At 52.3% G+C, this 27,655-nt stretch overlaps 1 protein-coding gene across 3 annotated transcripts; it reads right to left on the reverse strand.

Annotated features, from left to right (window-relative positions):
* Positions 1–4,468: 4,468 nt before the first annotated feature.
* Positions 4,469–27,628, reverse strand: ADA2 (adenosine deaminase 2). 3 transcript variants are annotated; one of them, XM_065923676.1, is made up of 11 exons: positions 27,552–27,628; positions 24,635–24,961; positions 22,918–23,143; positions 21,261–21,471; positions 11,257–11,384; positions 9,885–9,975; positions 9,320–9,376; positions 9,048–9,156; positions 6,043–6,200; positions 5,399–5,601; positions 4,529–5,188 (listed from the first exon to the last, which is right to left on the reverse strand). In XM_065923676.1, exons 2-11 carry the CDS (start codon positions 24,945–24,947, stop codon positions 5,089–5,091), a joined length of 1,596 nt encoding a protein of 531 aa, XP_065779748.1. In that variant the 5' UTR covers positions 24,948–24,961; positions 27,552–27,628; the 3' UTR covers positions 4,529–5,088. The 3 variants fall into 3 exon arrangements, with proteins under 3 accessions (XP_065779739.1, XP_065779748.1, XP_065779757.1); XM_065923667.1 differs by lacking the exon at positions 9,320–9,376 and having other exon boundaries at positions 4,469–4,665; XM_065923685.1 differs by lacking the exon at positions 9,320–9,376.
* Between the last annotated feature and the right edge of the window lie 27 nt (positions 27,629–27,655).

The following is a 27,655-nucleotide window of genomic DNA, read 5'->3' on the forward strand; positions in this document are numbered from 1 at the left end:
ATCTTAGCTCCTCCGCTCCCAGGGGCTGAACCTGCACCCTCAGCAGTGAACGCATGGAGTCCTAACCACTGGATGGGCAGGGAAGTTCCAAGAGTTTAGCCCAACATTTATTTGAAAAGAGAGAATGGCATGGCAACCCACTCCAGTATTCTTGCCTGGAGAATCCCATGGACAGAGGAGCCTGACGGGTTACAGTCCATGGAACCGAAAAGAGTTGGACATGACTGAGCGACTAATACACACACACATTTGAAAGAAAAGAACCCAGATGTCACCTAGAGGACCTTGTTTATTAAGCTCTGGGGTGTCTTCCCCACCCCACCCCCAAACCCTGAGTGAGACGGGGCAGGGGGATGGGGAAGACCCGCAACTAAAAGCAAAGCAAAGCTCAGGACAGGTGGGCAATGTGCGCCTTTCATCACAGAAAAGGAAATAGAGTTTACACGTGCATTTGTTTATTATGCAAAGAAACAAAAAACAATTAATAAACGTGGTGGAAGAAATAGGTGGAGTGGGAAAGATGGGAGAGCGGGTGGAGTAGAGGCGGCTCTAAACCTTTCAAAGTATCCCTTTTCGTGTTTTTTTATTTTTGAAATGTGATTCCATGTGTATTTGAACTTTTCATTTTAAATGTAACAAAATTTAACACCGCGATGGCCCTACCCTCTCCTCCCACTATGAGCTCTTAGCCGGTTCAAAGCGCAGGACGTCCACGGCAGGAGCCAGCCTTTCTTTTCAGAGCGGACGGGGCGCGGGAGCAAAGCAGGGGAGGCGGGCAGTGCAAGCGAGAAGGTCGAAGCCGGGGACACGGACCCCAGGTCTGCTCGCTCACCTGGAAGAAGGAAGCGCGCGGCAGCCGGCGGATCTGAACCCGGGAGGGCGCTGGGAGCGAGCGGCGGCGCCTGCGCTACCTCAGGAGGCCACGAGGGGTCAGCCGCACGCCGCCGCCGCGGGTGCTGCCAACGCAGGTGCCACAGGTGCGCGCCGCGCGCAGCGCCTGCTTCTTCCTTGGGCCACTTCCCACCAAACGACAGTCCCTGGGGGCGGGGGAGCGGGGGACCCTGGACACAGGCTCCGGGCAAGAATCCATTCCTCCCGGGCCACAGGAAGCGGAGACAGTTTCCGGGGCTGGGACACCGCCGAAGGCTAATCCGGGGCTCTCGGGAGTGGGTCAGGGGAAGGGTCAGCCTGTCGCCTGAAGCCTGGCCTCATTGAACTAAGAAATGGAGCGACTGTGGGTGGGTTAGGAGCTGTTTAGCATGAACTCCACTCTCGATAAAGGAACCCCTGACAGGAGAGAAAATAGCTGCGTGTTGTAAGGTGATCACTGAGCCAGGAAGCGGCTGTCACCTGCTGTGTGACCTGGGAGAATTACTGGCCCTCTCTGGGCCCCAGCTGAGTCCTTGTCACTCCGGTTAGATAAAATGATTTTCAGACCTCTCCCAGTTCTCATTCTGTGAATCTAAAACTTCCAGTCCCCTGACGCTTACCCCCCAGAGGGGGCTTAGCACCACGGAGGTCTGGCTGGACCAAGCAGACCTTATCCCCCAACATGGTCTCCAGACAGTCCCCAGGGAAAGGCCCCTTGGAAGGTCGGATCCTGGCCATCCTGAAGGCTATTGGCTGACACACCTAGACCCAGTGGAACCCAGCATCTCTGCCCGGGCCACACCATCCAGGTGAGAACTGGGAGCTATAGTTATTTCTCATCTGAAAGTGCTCGCCACCCCCACCGTGCTGCCAGACCCCACACAGTGGATGAGCTTCCAGACACAGAAGAAAGGACAAAGAAGGTTACATTGTCTTTAGGATGACTGCTATTTAAAGTAACATATACTATGTATGTGAAAATAACATTTATAATCCAGCAGTCTGATTCAATTTGGCCAACAGATGCATCAACACGCAGCCAGACTTCAAGGGGTCCAGTCTTGCAAGGGGCATGGCTCATATCAGTCATTCAAGCCCCTCATCTGGGGAAGGGGACATTTGGGGGTCCATTCGAGGTGGCTGAGGTGGGTGAGCCACCTATTTGCTGGTGAGCTGTAAGAATTCAACAGGCAGGTCTTCCCGGAGGACGTTCCTGGCAGCGCCTTCCGACCTAGAGGATCGTTTATGAGCCTCAGGCTCCCTTCCAGCCTGGAGTGCTGACCTCGCTGTAACTGATCTCAGCTCTGCATCTGCCTCATCCCGGATGAAAGCCCACCTGGACTGGGGCCCCTGAGGCTTCACGACGAGTTTGAAGGTCCCTCTTAGGGAAGATTTAAAATCACTAATACATGGTTTCTCTTGCAAGGGGGTTAATACCCCTGAGACAGAGCTTCAGTAACACCAGTAAATCTGCTCCCATGTTAAGTCACTCCTGAGCACTGAAAGCCACCTATTTGCTGGTGAGCTGTAAGAATTCAAGAGGCAGGTCTTCCCGGAGGACGTTCCTGGCAGCGCCTTCCAACCTAGAGGAGGTTTCTCTTCTTCCAAACATTTCCCTTCTCCTCTCCCTTCCCTGGAGGCATTTGGGACCAGCGGCAGGGGCCAGGGGAAGAGGCTGCAGTGGAGGTCCAAGATGGACCACAAACAAGGGCATCAGCAAATATTAAGATGCCTTGAAGATGCCATGGAGGTTGTGGGTGCCAGGTTCTCACCAGTGGGGAACAAAGGGATATGGGAGGGCTGAGGCTGGAATCAACCCTATGGTCTTTAATAGAACTGGAGATGTAGATATAGACCCATGTTTTTTTTTTTAAAGATAAATTTGGAAACATAAAATGTACGTGTCTAAATATATATTGCATTCTAACATATATAAATTGGGCTTCTTCAATGGCTCAGTGAGTAGAGAATCTGCCTGCAATCTTGAAGACACAGGAGACACGGGTTTGATCCCTGGGTCAGGAAGATCCCCTGAAGAAGGAATTGGCAATCCACTCCAGTATTCTTGCCTGGGAAATCCTGTGGACAGAGGAACCTGGTGGGCTACAGTCCATGGGGTCCCAAAGAGTCGGACATGACTAAGTGACTAAATACACACATACATATATAAATTGTATTTATGTATATCTGATTATTTTTACACACATCAGTAGCAACAGGAACATCTAATGCCAAGATCAAGGCTTCTAAATATTATTCTCTATGAAAAAGAACCAGAGCTCTTTGGAGAAATGGTTGATCTTCAGCCACAGACATAGAAAGTGTAAAATGAATCTAAAACATTTTGTTGTGTCAGAAAGCAAATAAGTGCTCAAAGAATAGTAGGGATTTATCCAAGAGTCTCAGGAGCCAGCTTAACAGATTTCCTGTGACCACATCTACAAAAGTTGGGCATCAAAATAAATAACAATTGTCATAGATGATAACCCACTGATAGCCAAAATCCATGAGCCATAGTGGTAACCAACCAATTGATCAATGAGAAGAAGTTCTTCTTACAGAAGAATGGCAGTTAATAAATATAGAAGAAATGGTAGAACCAGAAAAATCACTATGTGATGTTTCTGTCTTCCAGACATTTTCTATGTCATCTTTCGTGTCCTTCCGCTAATGTGACCTGGACCATCTTCCATCAGAAGGCAGGGTCTCTAGCCCTCCTCTTGAAACTGAGGGTGTTCAGCCTAGAGAGATTCGACCCAGGGCAGCCAAAATGATAATAAAAGAATTTTTAAAAGGAATTTGACCTCAGTCTAAGAAATATAGACTCCTGGAGTTCAAATCAGAAAAAGGTGTTTTGTGAACAGGAGCTTCTGCTACAGATTTCCTGAAACAACACACTCCCTTCCAACTGTGCACCATGATTTTGTTTATAGGAATTCGATTAACACAGGTTAGAAGATCAGTGTGTCAGGGTCCCTCAGGAAGTCCCAGAAGGTGTGTGTGAAACCAGCTTCCCCTTCTCTGCCAGCAGCAACCTGGTGAGTTCAGGTCTGGCCCTACTGGTGTTTCTGGTTCTCTGCTTGGACTCTGCCTGTTCAACAGGAATGAAGGCACCACAGCTGGTTTGTTTTCCCAAATCAGAGACCCTGCACTCCTGGGAGACGCCCGTGACCATGGCAACATGCTGCCAAAGCCCATTCTGCTATGTTCTGTTGTCACCATTAATTGAATCAAAGTCAGCTGAACTGGGACCTGTATGCCCCACCGTGGGACTGGTGAAGGCTGTGAGTCAAAAGGTCTTCGAGAATATCTGACTCCCTCTGGGAACCAGCCTGTGGGTGAAGACCCAGTCAAGCAGGCTGTCCAGCATCAGGAGCCTGGGCCCAGGGGGAGGTCCTGCGGGCTCCATGCAGGGGACAGGGGATAAGAAGAAGACTCACATCGCTGGGCCTTGTAAGGAAGGCATTGGTTCTCCTTCACACCCAGGGCCCAGCAAGGCCAGGCTGGCTCCTTGCCCTCTTTCTCCCAAGGGCCGGGCTGGGAGACGGATCTGACCCAGCTCAGCATGACAGGACACAGGCATTCTTGCAACACGACCTTTATTGAGGGCCGACCAGGCAAGCGGCAGGCTAGGCTCCTGGCTCACAGTGGACATGAACCGGCCACGAGTGCCTGTGCAGCTGAAGGTCTGGGGGAGGGAGGCCGCTCAGAAATAAATCCATAATGACGCATCTGGTGAAGTCAGGAGGGAGCGAGCAAGGTGCCCCAAGGGACAAGTCTTTCTGAGACGAGGACCTGAAACGAAGCCTGAGGGTGACGGGAGGCAGCAGACAGAAGTGGGGAGAAAGAGCATTCCCGGCAGAGAGAGCCGGGAGGGGCCCAAGGCCAGAGGCCAGCGTGCTCAGGCGCCTGGGGTGGGACGACATGGGAGGGACCCCTATTCATAGGATGCTGGGAGCCCAGTAGGGGCTTGTGGGGGGCGAGTTCTAAGTGCTCTGAATTGTCACAGTGGAGTACCCTGGTTTAATTTAACTTTAAACAGTCACTGCTCTGGGGAAAATGAGCAGGAGAGGGCAAAGGGAAGAGGGAGATGAGTTAGGGGCTCATGTGAGTCAGGCCAGAGTCACAGCGACCTGATGGACAAACGGAGGTGACTTCCCTGGATTCTGGACCATTGGGAGGAGGGAGGCAGAGGTGGAGGGTGACACAACTGTCCCCTCACTTGGGGCCCCTGGCCAGCCCAGCTACAAACTTCTGCCACCTCTCCGCCCAGGTATCCATAGCAGACTTCTTCTCGGCCTCCGACAGGGCACTGTACCTGTGGGGGGGGGCGGGGGGCGGGATGCCCAGGTCAGCCTGGGGAGGAAGTGGGAGGGGACCCCGGGTGCTGGCAGGGCTCCATGTCCCCAGTCCAAGAGCAGTAACAGCGTAAGAGGCAGAGAAGCTCACGGGAACCTTCTGGACCTCTGCCCACACCTCAGAGCGGTGGACTCAGGCGGTGGTGGAGTGGTTCACGCGGCAGACTCACCTGATGGAGTTGATGGCCAGCTGCTTGAGCGTCCTCAGGTCAGCCGACATCCCGCCGATGCCCATGAAGGCCTCGTAGAAATCGTAGGACAGGCCTTTGGCCCCAAAGGCCGCGGGGTCATCTGAGCTAATGACCATGGGGTACCCGGCGGCCATCATGGCGGCAGCGGGGTGGTTTCTCAGGTCAGATACCAGCTTCAGGACCTGCTCGGGCAGAGACAAGCGTGGATCCCTGAGGACTCGTCATGAGGGAGGTGAGACCGTGAGCAGGATCGGCCCCTTCTCGCCCTGTGACTGTTCTGAGCATCAGAACTCTGGGCAAAGTCCTGATGCAGGAAGAGCCAGTCCTACTCAACCATCTCGTCTCTGCTGGCCCAGCTTGAGCTGCTGTCCTGAGCACAGAGCCCCGAGGAGCCATGTGGCAGTGGGGGATCCCACATTCCCCCCTGCATGCCCCCCAGGGCACCTTTAGCTCTGTCTACAGCTTCGCCCACGGTCCTGCCCCACTGGGGACCCTCATTACTGGGAACGGTTTAGGCAAAGGCCATTCCTAAATAACTTCATGAATGCTAGTGAGAGAGAGAGTGGAGGGACACAAGGGCGTCTTGGAGTGACCACAGGCAGGGAGGCTGGGGAGGCCGGTACCTGGTTGGAGATGGGACAGACTTCGATGGGGATGTTCTTCTTCCAGGCTTCAGCCAAGACTGCCGGGTGCTTGCTCAAAGCAAATCCATGGCCAATCCGGGTCGAGTTCAGTATCACGGCATCCAGAAGATTTCTGTCTACGGAAGTTCCCTCCCAATCTGGGAATAGAGAGGGGTCTTCAGTAGGATGGATAGGACTCCAGACCTTCGGCAGGTGAAGACCCCAGAGTTCCCAGGCAGGAAAAGGAAGAGAAATGAACATTAACACACATGTGCACACACTTTTCCTTCTGACAACGCTGCCGGAGTGGGTACGCCCTGCCTGTATGTATCTGCGTGTCTGTGTGTGTGTGTGTGTGTGTGTGTGTGTGTGTGTGTAACAGGTGAGGAAGCGGAAACCCACACAGGCATTATAGGCTGAGGGAAGGTCCTCAGGTAGAGAGCAGAAAAAGTGGGTTTCAAGTCTTGGTCTGCTTGACCCACAGTCCGTATTCTCTTTTTTTTTTTTTTGACTGAACCAGATGGCATGCGAGATCTAAATCTCTGTTAACTGATCAAGGATCAAACCTGCAGTGGAAGCACAGGACCCCCCCACCCCCACCCCCGCCAACCACTGGACCACCAGGGAAGTCCCTGCCCCCGTTTTCCCCATATTCTTTCTTTCCATCTTATGTTTGTTTTTAGAAACTGTTTTCTTGGAATTTTATGTGTAAGATCTTTACAGTGTGCTGCAGACTCTGTCACTATAATGACTTGTATTAATGTGCACTTACTTTAATTTCCATCTTTCACAAAACTCCTGGGACAACCCATGGCAAGGTAGCCGCAGCCAGCAGGAACCAGCCACCCCACTGGACCTTCCCGCTGGCAGGGCCTCCTGGTTAGAGGTGAGAAGACCGTTCTGACTCGGCCAGCCTCCCCAGCAGCCTGGGATGGGGTGGGGGACTCCTGCAGCTCCCCGCTCCACCATTCAGGGAGATGCCCTGGAGGAAACAACTGTTTTTTGGCTTCACTGGATGTAGTCACACCCGGATGTGACACAGATAGTGATATCTGTGAACAAATGGGGAGATATCCCAGGCCCAGGAGGACAGCAAGGTTGATTACGGTGAACGGTCACAACAGACCTGAATGTGGGTCCTACTGGGTGTGTAGGCCCCATTGTTGGACACCGAAAGCATCCTAACTGACCCACATGTGAACTAGGAAAATGCCACATTTCTCTTGGGAACGTAGCCCAAGAATTCCCATTGCTGGTGAGGGCATGTACTTTAGGCGAATTTTCACTGGTTTCCTAACACTTTCTTTTCAAAGATGTTTTCTTTTTTTTTTTTAATAAAGGCACATGCTAGGTCGCTTCTGTTGTGTCTGACTCTTTGCGAACTCATGGACTGTAGCCCATCAGGCCTCTCTGTTCATGGGATTTTCGAGGCAAGAATACTGGAGGGAGCTGCCATGCCTTCCTCTAGGGGATCATCCCTACCCAGGAATCAAACACTGGTCTCCTGCATTGCAGGTGAATTCTTTACCTACTAAGCCACCTGGAGTTTGTTTAGTCGCTCAGTTGTGTCAAACTTTTTGCAACCTCCATGAACTGCAGCACGCCAGGCTTCCCTGTCCTTCCCTATCTCCCAGACTTTGCTCAAACTCACGTCCATCGAGTCAGTGATGCCATCCAACCATCTCATTCTCTGTCTTCGCCTTTTCTTCCTATCCTCAATCTTTCCCAGCATAAGAGTCTTTTCCAATGAGTCCACTCTTCGCATCAGGCAGCCAAAGTATTGGAGCCTCCTGGGAAACCCCTTAAATATTCAAGTCCTGGCAAAATCCTTTCCTAGGACCATGTCCTGGGATTGAATTGATTTCAGAGATGATTATGGTTTCCCAACCAAACCTCAGGGACTTCAAGACTAACAAATGCCATGGCCCCTGCCCCACCCTGACCCATCCCAGCTTCCCATCCCTCATAAACCATTCTTTACATCTCCTAGAATAACTTTGATCTAAATTGGCTCCAAATGGACTTGAAATGTCTGGAAAAAGAGATAAATGCGCAGGAACCCTTGCTTTGGAGCTGGTGTGAGATGCCAGGTTTCAGCCTGGCTGTGAAATCCTGACTCTACCCTTGGCTCCTTGGCCCTCTCACGTGGCCAGACCCTTGGGTGCTCTGAGGCGTGTGGGGATAGGGTGCAGCAGATCTAAGCCCCCCATATCTTCCCCGGGATCTGACGTTGCAGCCATGACCTGCTGCTTCCGCTGAGGGTTTATACGTTTTGAGGAGCGTCTGGAGGCTAAGCGATGACTAGTGAGCCCACAGACAGAGCTTTGAGGGGCAGAGATCTGGCCAGGAGGATGCTGGTTCAGAAACAAGGGCAGCCAGGCTGCTTGAGTAGAGCTGGGCCCCCTCACCCTGGTGGGTGCAGACTAAGGTCCCCCACCTCAGCCTGATGGACATGGACAGGCAGCCCCCCTTCAGCCTGGTGGTTGTGGACAAGCAGCTCCCGCAGGCTGGTGGGAGTCGACAGCACCCCCCCACCCAGCCTGGTGGGGGTGGACAGTGACTCCCAGTCACAGAACTGGCCTGTTGGTCCCTCTCCCCCCACCTCCCAGGATGTGATTTTGCACATGAGTCCACCTCGAAAGCAGGGTTCCCTCCTTATGAAATTGACATCATCAGAAAGGGTTCCCAGCTCCTTCTGGTGGACCAGTCACCCTGTTTGGCTGGAGCCTCAGGCTCCTCACTTGCAGATGGGGGTGGGGTGCCCTCCTGGCAGGACCAGGTAAGAGCCACGGGTAAGGGATGTGAAGCGCAGCTGCCCCAGCACCACCATGCCCCCTTCTCTGGGCACTGCTATCAGCACAGGCTCAACAATGTGCGGGAAGCGGACATGCACCATGAGCTGCTGTAGGGCTGTCCCTCCACCGGCCGGGGTCCTGTCTGTGGCCTCGGAGATGTTGAGGGGTCCCTGCCCATCAGCCCTGTGCTCGGCGGTGTCGCAGGCTCACCAGTCTCTCCCGCGTGGAAGAAGTAAGGCAGGTGAACGCCCCGAGAGGCTGGAATCATCAAAGCCTCCCTGTAGTCGTACAGGGTGTGGCCCGTGTCCTCGCGCCCCACCTGCAGGACAGAGCGGGCACGTGGGGCACCTGCCAGCCCCCTGCCTCACCTTGCTGGAGTGCCCTGCCACCACTGCCATGGCCTCTGTCATGGCCATAAAGAGAGACCAGTAGCAGGACTGGGGAAGAAAAGAGAGCTGTGTGGCTCTGATAAAACCACCCACCTTATTTTGGGGAGGCTGGATCCTGTGAGCAGCCCTCAAGGACCCCAGGAGGACACCCTAGTCCAGAGAAAACAAGCCCTCAAGATCTGCTCCAGGGCCTCGATGGGTCTGAGAGCAAGAGTGTGAGTTCTCTTGGGTAAGACATGCAGATTCCAGAAGCAGGGTTCAGATGCATCTAGCTGGTTACACTAACTTAGCTTCTTCTTAAGATTTAAGAAATTGTCACCTGGATGGCCCGGCTGTTATTTAGGGGAGAGGGGAGTGGGAGGGGTGTGACACCACCCGAGGATGTGCTGGAATCCCGGACAGAGCTCCCCAAGGCCCAGCCACATCTCAGCTTCCAGACATCCACCCTGGGCTGCAGGCTGAAGAGCCAGGTGTCACGCCCAGTGTGGGGACCGGGGAGTGGGGACAGCCTCTCCTCGTGGCCCTTCCTGTTCGGAAACTACCCTTTCCAGCCTTCTTCTGACCTTTTCTGCTCTCCCTTCACCCCCCAAGACCCCAAGGGAGGGTGTCAACAGTGCCCCTCAGCCCTTCCCCGGGGGCTTCGCTCTGGGTCCATTACCAGGTCAAACCCCGCCACTATCCCAGGGAACTTGGCACGAAGATCCATGGCTGTCTGGATGGATTTCTTGATGAGGGACTCGTTTTTGGTTCTGCAGGAGAGACAGAGAGAAGCACGGGTATCAGCTCCCAAGTGGACGGACGACCACGTCCAGGGCTCCCAGCTGCTGTGTATCAAACCCTCGGCACAACTGCACAGAACCCTACCCATCCAGGCTGCCGAGTCCCTCTTAAACACAGAAGTTTTGCCTAAATCCATTCCCGCCAAGGACTCTGGCTACACCAGAGGGACCCAAGTCTCTGGAAAGCCAGTGGGGTAGGGGTCCACAGCGCAGGTTTTACTTGTCTGCATTTGGATGAAGAAAAGTGGCCGTGATCGAAACTTGCCCTGTGTCCCTGAGAGATGGTCCTGGAAACGTCCAGCTCTCTGCTCTCTGGGCACCTGTGAAATGCCGTGGCCACCCAGTCCCTGTGGGGCACCTGGGCCTGTCCCCTAATTCAGTCAAAAGGGCCAGAGTGCTCCGGAACCAGATGACCAGGCTGCCTCATCTCCCCCGAAGCTCTCTCCTTTCCAGCCCAGGCCAGGAACCAGGCAAGAGCATTGCCACAGGAGCACCAAGAGAAAAGGCGCAGGCCTATGATGGGGGAAGCTGTTGGCCCACCCACTCCAATCCCTAGCTCTGCACCCCCCACACCTGCCCATCCCTCCCTGCACCCACGCAGGTGGCACTGAAGCCCTGCCCTGGAGCTCCTGCCACCAGCCCCCAGGGAGCCTTCACCATCCACTACTGCCAGCTCCACCCTGGCCCACTAGCTCCAGCGGCCCCAGGTCTCACCGGGAGGGGAGGGGCTCCAGGGAGATCTGTTTGCCCTCCCACCTCCCGTGGCTTAGCAGGTGGGGCGGCTGCCCCTCCCCAGCCCCCCAGCTGGACACAGCTGGACAGATGTCTATCCAGACTGACTGCCCCTCAGCAAGAGGGAGACTCTTCCTTGGTAAAGTCAGGTGAATTGTTATAGGCTTTCTGCACTTGCTTAGAGCAAGGGTGGGTCTGTCTTCACAGTGCTTGAGCTTGCCATACAGATGGGGCTGCCGTGAGGCAGAAGCCAGCCACCAATTGAAACAAAACCATCGGAACATTCAGGGAAAAACACTAACCCCAGAACTGACCACCCAGACCAGGGTAGGTCACATCCTGGACTTCCATGGCACATGGAGCCCATGGTGCTTGGGCCCTGGGGGTCTCTGCCCCTGGCCACAGCCTCCCTGACCTTCCTCACCCTTTTCTCCTACTGTCCCATCCCCTCCCATCCCTGTGGCTCTGCCCACAGCCTGTCCTCCCAATTCCTCCAGGCTCAGCTTTACTCACTCTCACCTGTGATCCGAAAAAATGAGTTTGATTCCAATAAACCCAGGATGTGATTTTGCAAAATTATGAGCCACTTCTTCGTAAGTCCTCACCAACCACTCTCGGCTGTAGACCGTCCCATCCAGTTCATACACCTATGAGGGAAGCAGGGTTCCAGCCAGATGTTAGAGGTGAGCAAGGCAGGACTTCATTCCCAACTGCCAACAATCTCCAAAGCCTGGTTGACGGCCTCTGAGGTTGACCAGAAGTCCCAGCCCTGAATGGGCTCTTGGTACTGTGAGGCCTGGGTCCTTCCACCTAGAATAGTGTCTGGCAAGCAATTGGTGCTCAGGAAGTGTTTGTGCAGCAAATGAGCAGCAGGCCAGCTGAAGACAGGATGCCAACCAGAAAGAGTGGTCTGAGGACCCTCTTCATCTCCCCACTCTCCCACCCCGAGGCGGGGGACCCTGAGGTAGCCGAGCCACTAAGGACACCAAGGTGACATGGCCAGGGGCAGAGTGGGAAGATGCAGGGATGCACAGTAGGTTTGACAGAGTTAAAAAAACACAGTGGAGAAGAGCAGGCCTTTTGCTTCTTCATCTCTGAGGGTCCTGAAGAGTAATTAGAATGTGCCACCCCCAAATCTGTCACTTTTTGCAGGACTGTTTTGAGCTAAAGGCAAATAGGAAGCTCAAAGGCAAACAGATCTCTGTGCCCGCCCGTCTGCCTCAGAGCAAGATGTATATTTCTGTCTGGGAGGTATCGCCTTCCAGCTCCTATTCCAGAAGGAAAGACGCCCATGCTTACCAGCAGAGACAGAAACTGGGCACCAGAGTGGGTCTGAACAAACAAACCTGACAAAATAGCTCCTATCTTCTATTAGCTCCCCCATACACTGACCATCCCACAAGTTGCTACTCCTAGAAGCCAAACCCCCTTTCCTTTGTCTTACTGCTTCTCCACAATTTATCACCATTTGTTAAAATAGTATATCAGAACCTGGTATACCCACTTCTTTGGGTCTTCACTTCTTTTCCATGAAAGTGTCCATGCACATAAAGTTAAAATATTAACATCAAATAAAATTGCTATGCCTTTTCTCCTGTTAATGTGGCTACTGCAAATTTAATTTGCACTCCCCAAGAACAGAACACTGTGGAGTGACTAAGCCTGAGTGCTGCAACTACTGAAGCCTGAATGCCTAGAGCTTGTGCTCTGCAACAAGAGAAGCCACCGCAATAAGAAGCCCACGAACCGCAACTAGAGAGTAACTTCCACTTTCAGTAACTAGAGAGTAAGCCCAAGGAGCAACAAAGACCCAGCACCGGCAAAACTAAATAAATAAATACAATTTATTAAAGTGAAGTGATTTAGCAAAAAGGTTTTAAAAAAAATGTTGGCCTCAGGGACTTTCCTGGCAGTCTAGAGGTTAAGACTTCGTCTTCCAATGCAGAGGGTGAAGGGATGATCGATTCCTGGTCAGGGAACTAAGATCCCACATGCCTTGTGGCCCAAAAACCAAACCAAAACATAAAACAGAAGCAATGTTGAAACAAATTCAATTAAAACTTTAAAAATGGTCCACATAAAAAAAAAAAAAAAACACACATTGGATTCAATTCGGGTTATGGCAAGCTTTAACTATAGTTTAATTAAGGAACTGTATTTGTGGGGAAGTTATTCAAACTACATGCAACTTTCGTAAACCAGTGTAAGATTATGAAATTTCCATTGTCTATGATATCATGCATTTGGAGAAGGAGATGGCAACCCACTCCAGTGTTCTTGCCTGGAGAATCCCAGCGATGGCGGAGCCTGGTGGTCTGCCGTCTATGGGGTTGCACAGAGTCGGACACGACTGGAGGACTTAGCAGCAGCAGCATGATATCATGGAATTAGAGAATGTGAAGTTGAAGGAACAATGGGACGTTTGGGGTCATAGTTGCTCGAGGTCACACAATCCATTTGTGTCAAACCAGAAACTAGGACCCAGAGGTTCTGACTGGAGACACAGCCAGCTTTCACCTGGAGAGCCTGACTCTCTGGAGCTTCTCCTGTTCACTAGGCATTGCACTGTCAGCTGGGTCTCATTTTAGACGAAGAACCCTGCTGGCTCAGGTGGTAAAGAATCTGCCTGCAATGCAGGAGATCCGAATTCGATCCCTAGAATTCAGCAATGGTGTGAAACACGGTCACTACAAGAAATTGTATTTATTTATTTATTTTTGGCAGTGCTGGGTCTGTTGCTGTGCGGGCATTTCTCTAGTTGCTGAGAGTGGGAGCTACTCTCTAGTTGCGATGTGTGGGCTTCTTATGGTGGTAGCTTCTCTTGTTGCAGAGCACAGGCTCTAGAGATCTGGAAGGGATCAAAACTTCGAATCCCTAGGGTCAGGAAGATCTCCTGGAGGAGGAAATGGCAACCCACTCCAGTATTCTTGCTGGAGAATCCCAAGGACAGAGTAGCCTGATGGGCTACAGTCCATAGAGTTGCAAAGAGTCAGACACGACTGCAGAGACTTAGTCCGCATGCTCCACTAGTACACATTTTAGAGATGAGGACTTTGAGGTTTAGAAAGGGTAAGAAACTTGCTCCTGCTCCCAGGCTGGAGTGGGGGGTGGGGATGGCTGAGGTCACTTGGAGGCATGGTGGGGGGTGGTCTCAAAGTCTCCAGCCACCCAGGGAGAAGAAAATGCCTAGGTCCTACCCCGGGTTAATTGAATCAGATTCCCTGGGTAGAAGCTGGTTTTTTTAAAACTTGCCCAGGTGATTCTCCTGTGTGTGCCTCTAGGTTTCACAGTCTTGTGAGGAGCACAGTCACAGAATAACATCATAGAAGGTGCTGCCCTCAGGATTCCCTAGAGCAGCAGCAATAACTTGAAACACGGTCACTACAGCAAAAGCCAGGTTGAGTTCCTAGAGAAGGAGTCTGCTGAGAATCCATGACAAAACCCGGGGGGTGGATAGGGGGAGCACTAGGACCGCTGGTCACACCAGTGACAGCATCCAAGAAGGTATCTGGGAACGACCATCCTGGACTCCCAGGCATGTCCTCCCCGCCCCCACCGACCGCTAGACCGCCCACGGGTCAGGGCCAACCAGGCAAGCTCCTGAGGATAAACCCCTGGGAGCTCCACTTGGAAGGCTGGCCCGCTCCAGTCAGTCTCCGATTCCGGCCATGGGGGCGGGGATGGGGTCCGGGGAGATCAGACCCGCCTAGCAACTGTTGCTAAGGACGAGCGGCCTTTGTGATGGAGCATTAGTGACACAATAGGAGGCTGGGCCTGCAGCCTAGTCCATCAACCCTCCTCCCAGACCCTGAATTAGCCCCATGAGCAGGGAGGGGAGGCCGGGGCTCAGAAGAGAATTCCAGGGCAGACGTCTGGATTGGTAATACGCTGATGGCTCCCCTACTCTGGGGAATGGGGGCGTCAGCCCGAAACTCTCCTTGGCAAGGGGCCTTTGTTCCGGGGTCAGGCCAGAACCATGGGCAGATCCCATGCCTCTGGGCCTCCACCTTCTAGGAATCCTGGCTGGGTCTGGAGGGGGTGGCGAGAGAGGGGAGCTGGGCAGCTCCCCAGGGGAGACCCTGGAGCCAGCTGTCCCCAGGGGGTGTGGCAAGAGGGGAAGGGGGTGAGGAAGCCGACCCTCCATGCAATTCCTCAGCGACTTCCCCAGATGCCCGCCACGGGCTCAGATCCTCTCTCCCTGCCATCTCTCCCCTCTTCCCCTCCCGCCCCCCCCGCAGGGCCACTCCCCTTGTGGAGGCCTCCCTCCCACTCCCTACTCTGAGAAAGCCGGCAGGATGTGACCACAGGAAGCGACCCCCAGGCCAGACCCCCTCAGGGAGCGCCTCTTGAGACGTGATGTGGACCCGAAAGTCTCAAAGCCCAGTCCCTGCTCACTGCCCACGTGGCCTGGGCCAGACCCCTCGACCCTTCCCCGCCTCATTCCCACGGGTGTAACTGCAGGTTGTGAGGCTCAGATGAGACGATGCAGATGAAGCACTTGGAAAAGGTCTCAAAGTGTGGTCTGGGTCAGAGAGTCTGAATCAGAACCTCAGGGTGGCGGTGGAGGTGGCTGGCTAATTAAATGGGCTGCTTCCTGGCCCCACTCAAGACCCCAGATTTGGGATCCTGGTAGGTCAGAAGCCAAAGAGCACCTCCAGATTAGTCCCATGTACACCCACCACTCCTGAGTGTGATGACCACTCCTGAGGCTTCTAAAGGACCTGGGTGGGGGGAGGTGGTCTGGAATGACTCATAGGCTAACTAGGGATCCAGAGCTGGGAGGAAACCAGTTCCAAGAAGGGGGCGGGGGGGGGGGCGGGGCTTAAGCCAGTCTCCGGAGGAGGATGGACTGGAGGTGGGGAGCCAAGGCTAGGGGAGAGATGGGATTTCAGGGCAAACTGGGAATAATGGTTCTGGGAGATGCCCTGTCCTCCGCCCTGCACAGGCCAGCCCTAGGCGAGCTCACCTCTTTCCAAAATTATTCTCCTAGTAGAAGGTGGACTGGACCCTCTCTTTTCTGTTGAAAGGAACATTGTTACTTATTGACTCTGCTCACAAGGCTGGCAAAGGTTCTCCTGGGGGCAAGGTCAGTCCCACTCCCACTTCCCAAGAATCAGAAATAGGAACAAAAGTCTGTACTCAGCATTAAACCACCAAACAAACACCAGATTCTGGTAGAGATGCCCACCCTCACCTGGGATGACCTGGAGGAGGATGAACATACCCAAGGGAAAGGGGGCCAGTCCAGGATGCACAGGAGAGTAGAGACCTGGAGGGTGGGGGGAAGGAGTCCTGACTCTAGAATGACCGGTTCTCAGGGCAGGATCAGCCTCCACCACAGGGCCTGCCAACCCAGCAAGTCACACTAGGGCAATAGAGTCCCTTTAGGGATTCCACCCAGGATTTAAAAATGTATCAGATTCTGAAGAAGAAAAATATCAGATAGTTTGACTTCAGTAGACGTTAAGATTTGCCTTCAGACTTCCTTGGTGGTCCAGTAGTTGAGAATCCTTGTCAATGCAGTGGACATGGGTTCGATCCCTGGTCCAGGAAGATTTCACGTTCTGTGGGGCAACTAAGCCCTGTGCCGCAGCTACTGGGCCCAAACTCTAGAGGTCGGGCTCTGCAATAAGAGAACCCACCAAGATGAGAGGTGCTTGCGTTGCAAATTAGAGGGTAGCGCCTGCTCACCACACCTAGAGAAAGCCCACTTCTGGCAAAAAGACTTAGTACAGCCAAAAATAAATATATGATAAGTTTAAAAAAGATTTGCCTTCAATCCAAGGCAATAGAAATAAAAATAAATAATACCTAATCAAACTTACAAGGTTTTCACAGCAAAGGAAACCATTAAAAAAAAGTGAAAAGACAACCTGTGGAATGGGAGAAAATATTTGCAAATGATGCAATAGACAAGGCTTAATTTCCAAAATACGCAAACGGCTCATATAATCCAGCAAGAAAAAAACTATAGAAAAATAAGCAGATGACCATAATAGACATTTCCCCAAAGAAGACATATGGATGGCCAGAAGGCACATGAAAAGACGCTCAACACCACTCATTATTAGAGAAATGCAAATAAAAACCGCAATGAGGTATCACCTCACATCAGTCAGAAAGGCTATAATTAAAAAGCCTACAAATAATAAATGCTGGAGAGGATATGGAGAAAAGGGAATCTTCTCACACTGTTGGTGGGAATGTAAGTTGGTACAGCCACCATGGAGAACAGCATGGAGGTTCCTCAAAAAACTGAAAATAGAGCTATCATATGATCCTACAATTGCACTCCTGGGCATATATCCAGACAAAACTAATTCGGAAAGATACATACACCCTTATGTTCATAGCAGCATTATTTACAATTGCCCAGTTTGGAAGAAACCTAAATGCCCATCGACAGACGAATGGATAAAGAAGACGTGGTGTATATATACAATGGAATATTGCTCAGCTCCTTTTTAACAAAAAGAATGAAATAATGCCATTTGCATTACCTGGCTATAACTAGAGACTTATCATACAAAGTAAAGTGAGTCAGAAAGAGAAACATCAAATGATATCACTTAGATGTAGAATCTAAAATGTGACACAAATGAACCTATCTACAAAACTGAAACAGACTCACAGACATAGAGATCAGACCTGTGGTTGCTAAGGAGGGTTGAGAAGAAGAGCAAAGGGCTGGGACTTTGGGATTAGCAGATGTAAACTATTATTTATAGGATGGATAAACAACAAGATCCTACTGTATAGCACAGGGAACTATATTCAATGTCCTAGGATAAACTATGGTGGAAATAAGTATTTAAAAAAGAATGTATGTGCGTAAAACGCAGTCACTTCACTGCAACATAGAGCAGAACAACACTGTAAATCAACTACATTTCAATTTAAAAGAAACAGATTTGCCTTCAAGACAGAATTTACCAATCAGAAAGCCTACATGTCTGGTCTAGTTGGCAATTTTCTCTTAAACTGTATTCTGACTTTCTTGCGCATATATCTGTCACTTATGACTTTGGTCAATGTGTGTCAGTCTCTGGATCCCTTTTACTTCTGGGTGTACAAACAGTAGAATTTCTGAGCCTACAAAGACTATGGCATTTGGTAACAAAACTGAAATACTGCTGTCCTTGGAGTCAGTCCCCGAGGCCTTGGTTGACTCAGTAATTTGGATGAATGGGCAGACAGTCTGGAAACTTAGTCAGCTGGACACCACAGCCATTCCCATCAAATACTCGCTCCAACATTCTGACCTTTATAACTTTGTCTACCCTCACACCCCTAGTCAGATCCACTAGTGGCTTTGGTGCAGCAACTTATGGGGCACCCCCCAACATTGAGGCATCGGGGGAACTTCCCTCCACTCATCTTTGCAAAAGGCTTTGGGTCCCTGGCCAGGGATTCAGCCCATAGACCCAAGCCTTACTGTCAATCTTTAACTTGGTTAAACAGCCTCTGTTGCTCCTGGTGATCGCGGGTCGGCTTACTGGCTATCATCTCTGCATTCTGACTTTTAAATTTCTCTAAACTGGGGTAAAGAGGGGGAGGACTTGTTTGGGGCCCTTTCATGTTGGGGAAACTCATGAGGTCCCTTTAGCCCACCCAACCTTAGGGAGTGCTGTATCAAAACCTGGTTTAATCCCATCAATGTCCACTGTTAGCATCCCATTTCATAACAGCCATCTGAAGTTTCCCACGCTGCTGTGACCAGTCCTGTGGTCCCCTAGTGACCCCTTACAATTGTCCACCTTGTTGGGAAGAGTCCATAACAGCTCCCCTTTTCCCCTTTCCTTTCTCCAGGGCCCCCACTGGCTTGCTAGTTAATAGATCGTCTTTATCAGCATCTGAAAGACCCATTCCATTCTGCTTCTCAAACCATTCTGTGTGTTTGAGTTAAGGTTACATTTCTTTGTATCCACCTTTTGGTCTTAACATTGGTACCAATAAGACAGGTGTTTGCAAAGAGAGGTCGCTAAAAAATCTACCAATATAGAAGTTTCTCCAGTTCAAAGTGTCTGCCATGGAGAGTAGGATCTTAACACAAACACACACCAATCAGGCTTTCCGTGGCTTAGCCATGAACAAGAGGTGTTACAGGAGAGGGCAAAGAACACGGCCACACCAGATCCAGAGAGTTGGCTCCCCAAGATGGTCTGAGAAAGCAAAGACTGTAGTGAAGGCTGAGATGACAGAAGCCCCCATGGACGGGGACCCCTTGTGACAAACCCTCCTAGGAGCCGGCACGATTTTGTGCTTCCCACCAGCAGTGACAGCCGAGAATCCCACTGGATCTGACTGGCCACCAAATGCCCTGTGCCTGCACCTTCTGGATGATAGGACCAGGATGAGTTTTCTCACTGGTCCTGAGGCCAAACTCTCAAAACAGAACAAGAAAAAAGGGAAAGGCATCATGCCAAAGGTTTTCCTCCTTATGACACAACAGACAGAGACACAGGAAAACAGACACCATCTCTGGGAGGAAAAGGATTAACAAGCCCAGAGCTCTACCAACTTCACCATCCCAGAAGCTCTAAGCCCCAGGAACCAGCTCCACAAATATTTTCTCCTGCTGACCTAATTTTAGAAACGAGAAAAAAGACTCTTACCGCTCCTGCTTCCAAAAACCCTGCAGGCAGAGATCCGGGGACTGACTGATGGATAAGGGTTCTCACCTTCTGCCAGGGTTTCTGGGCTGTGGCAGCCTGGGGCCACCTAGGCAACTGGCCAGCTGTCAAGGAGGGTGGAGGGCAGGTGGGGGTGGGGACTGGGGGGGATGGGGTAGATGGGGAGCGGGGGTGGCATCTCCCTCTAGGTTCTTCTGGCTGGTCTAAGAATTAAGCTGACATGAGACAGATTAACAGGAGAAAATGAAGCACAAGCTTCATAACACCTGTACACAGGAGAGACGCAGGAAGAGGGAGCCACTCACCCAGATGGCTGAAGCCCTCGCCTTAAATACCTTCTTCAGCTCAAGACAAAGAGGGTGTTGGGGGTGGGGGTTTGGGACTTCAAAGGGGAGGAAAGCAATTAGCCGGGTGATAAACAGCAAGTGTTTGGTGAATGCACGTTTTCTGGGCCCACAGGGAAGAGGGACAGAGAGGACTCTGGTTTCAAGCCCTGAAGTCTCTGTACCACACCTGCGGTATTCTCTGCAGAGACTGGTGACAGCTCTATTCTGGGAATGGGCCCTTCATCTAGGTTCTTTAGGGACTTAGAGGAGGACTTCCCTGGTGGTGCAGTGGATAAGATTCTACTTGCCGACGCAGGAGACACAGGTCTCTCTTCCCTGGTCTGGGAATATTCCACATGCCGTGAAGCAACTAAGTCCATCCATCACAACTACTGAGCCTCTGCTCTAGAGCCCAGGAGCCCCAGCCACTGAAGCCCGCACACCTACGGCCTGTGTCTACAACAAGAGAAGCCACCGCAATGAGAAGCCCCCGCAATGAGAAGCCCTCACACCACAATGAAAGATCGCTTCTGTTCACCGCAACTGGAGAAAAACCCAGCCAGCAACGAAGACCCAGTGCAACCAAAAATAGGTAAATAAATAAAAGTACTATTTTTTACTTGAGGGGAAGGTCAAAGGCTCTTCTTGAGTCCTATGGGCCTTGACTGTTTCTGCTCAAAATAACCCACAGGCCGAGGGACAACTTGAGGGTGAGCCGCTCCCCTGCACTACAAAGCATTCACACTCCTGTGAGTCCCCCAGAGGGAGTCAGCCAGTACCTAGGACACCCCAACCCCGCCTCCCCCCAGAAGTCCTCTTCAAAGACCCACCAGAAGCATCCTCTCTCGGCCATACTTGGCTCCCCTGGGCTCCTCATAGGACGCCCACTCTGCCCCCAGCCTGGACCCGAGACACCCCAGCAAAGCTGAGGTCGGCCCAGCTCATGCACCTGAGACTCTGTCACCCTTTCCACTGGCCGACATGCAAGGTCCTACTCAGCGATTTTCTTTTTAATACTTTAACACTTTGGGATATTTTTGGACTCCTCCTAATCTTTTCCATTCCTTTCCCTTTGACCTTCCTTCCTCAACGTCAAATCAGACGTCTCTATTCCCCACAGAAGAGACCGACCCCCAGGGACTTCCCAGCCCCCACTCTACACGCAACCAGACCCGTGTACCAGATGGCTCCGCGTCCCTGCACTGAGGTCGCCGTCCTGCAGCACACTTTGACAGGAAGGCAGGCGGCCGAGGACGTCCAGGCTCGAGGCACTGCCCAGAGTGCGGGTAGGTGTCCAGGCACCAGCAGGCCCCGAGTGTCTGGGGGCGCTGGGACGTGGGGGTCAGGGGGGAAGGGAGGTGATGGGCAGTGAGGGCTAGCCCAGCGCGTTCCAGGGCTCCGTGCTCACACAGCCCCTGGATAGGCGCCAGGCCCCCGGGGGTGAAGCCGGGGCTTGGTGCTGGGGGGGCACCAGGGTGGGGAGCCAGTGTCACTCGGTCACTCTGTCACTCTGCAGGGTGACAGCAGAGCCTGGCCCAAGCAGAGGTGAGCAGAGATGGCTCACCGAGTACAGGGACGCTCTGATCTCCAGGTAGAGCACGTTGTCCTGGTAGAACTCCTCCAGGCCCTGGGACAGGTAGTCCCGGAACACCGGTGCATACCTCACCAGGTCCCCCATCACGAAGAAGATGCTCTTGAACTTGGCCCAGATCGCATCCTGGTCTGTGTAAGTCACGTGGGGGTTCTCGGTCATCAGAGTGAGATTTCTCAGCAGGCTGTCAGGACACAGAGGGTGGGGGGAGGCGTGCCACAGGCCATCACCCTGGCCCTTGCTCCGCTGGAGGCCCCCCACCCTAGGACCTGCACTTGCTCCCCAGGAGACAGCAGGCAGGACACACACCCACCCCAGCCAGGCCCACCTGTTGCCTTCCGCCTCTTAGCCAGGCTGACCCCACAGAACGAACATCCCAGGTCAAGCTCTCCTTGGAGGGTATCGTGCACTGAATTGCATCCCCCAAATTCATACGTTGAACCCTAATCCCCAGTGTGACTGTGTGTGGCGATGGGGCCTTTCAGGAGGTGGTGGTGGTGGCTTCCCAGCTGGCTCAGTGGTAAAGAATCTGCCTGCCAATGCAGGAGACACAGGAGTTGAGGGTTTGATTCCTGGGTCGGAAAGATCCCTGGAGGAGGAAATGGCAACCCACTCTAGTATTCTTGCCCAGAGAATCACGTGGACAGAGGAGCCTGGCGGGCTGCAGTCCATGGGACTGCAGAGTCGGACAACTGCGTGACTAAACCACCAGCACCAAGGGCAGAGAGCTGCATGAACAGGGCCAGCATCCGAGACCCTAGGGTTGCATAGAGAGTGAGAAGACAGCTGGCCATTAGCCCAGGAAAGGGGCCTCCGAGAAACCTGCCCACACCTCGATCTCGGAGTTCCAGCTCCAAGAACTGTGAGAAAATACCTTTCTCTCCTTTAAGACACCATCTCTGGCATCCCACTGGGGGCAGCCCCAGCAAGCTCACACTTGAGGTCTGATGGAAATGACTGTGGGCTTGGCAGCCCAGGACATGACTAATTTCCCTGTTCAGCCATTCGTTCATCAGCTGTGTGGCCCTGAACAACCTCCTTACCCAGGCTGAGCAGCATTTTCTTACTCATAAAGGAAACAGTTCCAGAAAGCCCTCTGTAGATGGTTCTCTGATTAGAAGAGTCATAGCAATTCTTCATAGGTCTGTTAGGAAGCTGCTCATTATGTTTTCAGGCTATCTCGTCCACCTGGGACCTTCTCGGCTCTGAGAGCCCGGAATTTCCTTGTCTCTACCCTTGCTGACGGAAAAGGCAATGGCACCCCACTCCAGTACTCTTGCCTGGAAAATCCCACGGACGGAGGAGCCTGGTAGGCTGCGATCCATGGGGTCACACAGAGTAGGACACGACTGAAGTGACTTAGCAGCAGTAGCTGCAGCACCCTTGCTGAGGGTCCAGACAAAGCAGCAGAGTTGCTGATCAAATCAGGTCTACACGTACCAGGAGTTTGCTTTGGATGGGAAAGGCGTGGAACACTGTGGTGAAGCAAAGCATCCTGTACAGTTAAGAGAAAAAGCCTCCTGAATTTTTTAAGGTCAGGTGTTTCTAGAAAGGTCTGTTGCACGGGGACACCGCATGCCACCCCCACCCATGAAGGTGCGAGACAAGCTCTTTGCAAACCAACACCCACCTGTTGTCAAACTCCGAGACGTTATGCAGCCCCTTCCGAAACTTCTCCAGCAAAACCCACTGGGGACATTCTGCCGGCTTCGGGGTGGGGGGAGTCGGATGAGCAAATCTGAACTGTGGGATCCCCCTCCGGGTGAAGCAAAAATAGCAGTGGGGCCTGTACGTGGCATTTTTCACCAGCCAGTCCGGGCTGGTGATGCTGAAGTCGTGGACGTGAAGGGCGGCCCCTGAGGGGGAGAGTGGGTGGGCGGGGTTTCTATGGGGTGAAGTTCTTGGGAACCCAGGGCCCTTTCCCTCTGCGGCTCAGAGCCAGCCACAACCTCCTGGTTCCCTGACTCCCTCCCTCACCAGGAGGGGCCCTGGGTGATCTCATGCAAGAGGCAGCAGGCAGGTTTGGAGTTGGAAGACCGGCTTCCAGCTCCTGTCAGGAGCCTGACCTCCAAACAAGTCCTCAAGTGGCCCAGTGTTATGTGAGGGGGTTTAAGAAGAGGAGCCCCACCTGCCCCCTGGCCTGTCTGCCCAGGATCATCGAGTCCCCCATCCAGTTCCCCATTACCCCATCCGCTGCCTGCCAGCTCCCTGCTTCCTGCCAGCATTGAGCAGCTTCCTCCAGACCTCACCCCGATTTGAGGCTCAGTGTCCACCTCTTCTGCTCTCTGGCCTTGACGCTCACCCAATGACAGGTGTCACACTGTATGAGCTCTGCTATGTTCCCTCCCTAAACAGTGAGGCTACCTTACCGACCTCACAGTTTTTACATTGTTTAATCTCTACAGTACTAAAGAAAAAAGGACAGAAAAATCCTTACAAGCTGCAAACTGCAACTTATGTGTTCACAGTGACGACGCATTTCTGTACTAGTCTCAGCTACAAATTGGCACTTGCCATCTACCTCTACAAGGATTAAATTATGAGCTGTTGCAGCTGTTGGCCTTCAACATCCCTGAAAGGAGTTCAGGGTGGAGAGCAGAAACGAGGCCCTCTGTGCTCTAGGAAAAACTGGCTGGACAGTTTTCTGATAGTTGGATATTTTCAGGAGATGAGCTTATGAACCCACTTCTTGCATCTCCACATATCTAGAAAAGCACTGAAATCCTTCATGGTGACATCCGCTCCTCGTGACTAACAGTAATCTACACACAACTAGCAAAAACCTGCAAAAAATGTGTCCTTGATTGGTGGAACTCCCCTTCACCAAAATCACATAGGTGCTGACCTCCCCCCTGCCCCCACCACCACCTCTTTGGAGCAGTTTCTCAGAATTATCTGAGATGCTATAGTCTTCATTTTGCCCCAAATAAAACTTAATTCACAACTCTCAGGTCATGCATTTTTTCCCAGTGGATGCTCGCAATGAACTACAAGAAATGTGTTTGTCCAGGATGTATCCTGTTTGGTAACTTGGCCCCTGGAAAGGCTGGAAGAGCATATGAAAGGAGGGATGAGGTTCTTGTGCGGGACAACTTGCAAGCCCACCAGGGATGCCCGGTGACACCCAGGCCTCCTCCCTGTCTGTCTGAAACTGAGTCCCCTCAGAGCCGGGGTTTTGGTTTCCAGGGTGGACAGAAGCCATGTGGACCCCCGTCCCCTGTCCACCAGGGAGAAGGAGCACACAGGACCCCCATGGAGTTTGCACTCCACTAGAAGAGAAACCACCAGATGCAATTTAGTTCCTCCAAGTCCCCAGGGCCCCAGAACCCTCCCCTCCAGGCCCCTACCTTTAGGCATCTTCTTCAGGATATTAAACACCTCACTTTTCTCAATGAGGTTCTTGGCTTGGAAGAAGTGCATGCTGGGCAGGATGCTCCCCTTACTCAAGGCCTTATGCATCTCAGCCTCCTTGAGGGCCTTGAGCCTCTGGTTGGCCAGCTCTTCTTCCTGAGTCAGCACCAACTGCCCCCCCACCCGCATCATCTTCTCTCTTGTCAACAGCTGGTTTCGCGTTTCATCTCCGGACGCGGACGTGGCCGGACAAAAAGAAGACACAACCACGGCCAGCAGCAGGGAGGGCAGGGCCAGCCGCCCCGACATTGATGCTGGGATGCCTGGAAGAGATCACTCAGCTGTAGACTTGAGGTGGGGAGGGGGCAGAAAACTACAGATCTAAGTGTTGAAGCTGGAGGAGGTTCAGTAGATTACCAGGAGGCAGCATACAAAAAACTCTTCTCCGAGACCCTGGAGAAGAGATCTCTGAAGATGGACAAGGACAGTCTCCCCACACAAACACTCGTCATGAAGCTCCCAGATGGGAGCTTGTCCTTGACGAGCCCTGCTCACATTCAGAGGAAGACACCATAGACTGTCTGGGTTTTACTTTCAAATATAACCCTGGTGGTTCAGCTAGTAAAGAGTCCACCTGCAATGCAGGAGACCCCGGTTCCATTCCTGGGTCAGGAAGATCCCCTGAAGAAGGGATAGGCTACCCACTCCAGTATTCTTGGGCTTCCCTGGTGGCTCAGCTGGTAAAGAGTCCACCTGCAATGCAGGAAACCCTGGTTCGATCCCTGAGTCAGGAAGATCCCCTAGAGAAGGGAAGAGTAACCCATTCCAATATTCTAGCCTGGAGAATTCCATGGAATGTACAGTCCATGGAGTCTCAAAGAGTCGGACACGACTGAGCGACTTTCACTTAATAACCAGAGAGCAGAAAGTCACGAGGCTTGTGAAGAAAGCCACAACATGAGAAGGGAACTAAAAAAACAGCCCAGACAAGGAACTAGCACAGAAAAATGAAAAGAAGTCCAGAAGAACCTTCTTACAGGAACGAGAAACCATGCGTCTATGAAACAGGCAAAGCACAGTGTGAAAAATACACAAAACAGGAAAGAGCTTTCAGAAATTAAAAGCAGGAGTGCTGAAATTTAAAACGTTTACCAGCAATATTAAAAGATGGAACTGAAGAGAAGATTTCAGAAAGCAGGACAAAAACAGGAGCGAAGAAGAGAAGAATATTGGGTTCAGGTAACCCAACACCCAAAAAAACAGACATTTCAGAAGGAGAAAGAAACAATAGACGGGAGGAAAAAGGGAATAAATAATATAAGAAATTGTCCCAGGGGCTCCCCTGGCAGACTAGTGGTTAAGTCTTCGTTTCCCAATAATATCCCACATGCTGCATAGCCAAAAAACCAAAACACACAACAGAAAGAGTGTTGTAACAAATTCAATAAAGACCTTGAAAAAATATTGAAAAAAAAGAAATTGTCCCAGAACTGAAGATCTGCCCCTCTGGGTGTGCAAGACTTGCTGAGGATGCAGCAAGTATCAACGGCGATATCTCAGAAACTGAGCACTGAGGCTTCCGGCAGCTCCCAAAGAGCAGCTGGCCTGGGTGGCCAGTGAGCGGGGGCTTGTGGGCAGAATCAAGGAGCTCCCTGGTCGGGTCTACCAGCAGCCCCTGACCTGGGCTGACTCCTGGAACCACATAAATGTGGAATTCCTAATGCACACTTGAGGGTATGCTCCTTTCTCCCAGGAAGTATCAAGGCTGTAAATGAGGAGACCCCAGGCCCAGCCCCAAATGAGCACGTCCTGGCGAGATGTCGGGCTCATCGCTTCATGTCTGAGGGCCTGTCTCCTCACTTGCAGCAAGGGTGAACTGGGTGAGACTAGTGCTTCTCAAAGTGGAAATTGTGTGTCAATTTTGTTCATATGGAATAAAATACTTATAAGACGCCACGCTCCCCATGCAGGGGGCCTGGGTTCAATCCCTGGTCAGGGAAGTAGATCCCACAGGTTGCAAGTGAGAGTTAGCATGCTGCAACTAAAGGACCGAGAGTTCAAATGCAGCAATAAAGATCCCAGGTGCCACAACTATGACCAGATGCAGCCAGACAAATAAATAAATTAAATAGATATATATATTTTTTTAATTTAAAGTGTGATCATCATCGGGACACCTTGTCCAAGATCCTTTCCAGGGCTGACTTTCAATTATTCAGTGGTTATATCAGACTCCAGCGTGGCAGGGCTGACCTCAAATCTGAGAACTGGGCTTTGGGAAAATCCCTGCCCCTTCACCAGGTCCTCAGATCTCTCCCCAGATGACAGTGTTTGCCGGACCTGAAGTCTCCAGGCAGGGGACAGTGACACCATCCCTTACACACCTCTACCCATCACAGAGCCGTTTTATCCCACCCACGTCCTCCACCCAGGACCCCACCTCTCGTCCCCTCTCCCCCAGTGACACTGAACAGGAGCCACCACCCCCAAACCTCCCACTCCGTCCTCTCCATGAACCCCACAGCATCCATGTGGCCAGCACCCAGGGCTCCTCCCAGCCGGCCAGACAGAAGCGTGTCCAGCACTGGTCAGGAGCAGCCCAACGGAGCGGGACAAGAAGTCATCCCGTCCAGGTGCTCACTCATCTCCTCCCTCTGGGGCCTGGCACTTACGCTTTTAGAAGAAGGCGCAGAAAAAGGCTACAAAAAACAGCTTGTTTGCAGGCTAAGGAACTTGTGCATCTGTGAGCCTGAGTCACGAACTGGGGCCTTGGCAAGTGGCGCAACCCCAGCTGCCCTGCCCCTCCCACCCCCAGGATCACCCCAAAAGCGGGCCCCCGCCCAGATGAGTCCCTACTGCCCCCAACCACCTACACGACTCGGCCCCAGGCCCCACCCAAGGGACCCCAATTACCTTGGGACAGCTCCAGAGACAGTGACTGCGGGTTCCGTTCCCACAAAGGCCCTTTGGAAACCGGGGCTCACATTCTTTCACTTCCCTGGGGCAGGGTTTCACTT

The sequence above is a fragment of the Muntiacus reevesi genome, chromosome 1 (genome assembly GCF_963930625.1).
Source record: "Muntiacus reevesi chromosome 1, mMunRee1.1, whole genome shotgun sequence".
NCBI classification, from domain to species: domain Eukaryota; kingdom Metazoa; phylum Chordata; class Mammalia; order Artiodactyla; family Cervidae; genus Muntiacus; species Muntiacus reevesi.

Excerpts from the sequence above, each read along its gene's own strand:
- ADA2 (XM_065923667.1), bottom strand. The coding sequence starts at position 24,947 with ATGTCGGGGCGGCTGGCCCTGCCCTCCCTGCTGCTGGCCGTGGTTGTG. Across the intron at positions 23,144-24,634 it reads CCTGAAGAAGATGCCTAAAG|GGGCCGCCCTTCACGTCCAC; the intron begins GTAGGGGCCTGG and ends TCTCCCCCTCAG. Across the intron at positions 5,602-6,042 it reads TCTGTCCCATCTCCAACCAG|GTCCTGAAGCTGGTATCTGA; the intron begins GTACCGGCCTCC and ends CTGCCCGAGCAG.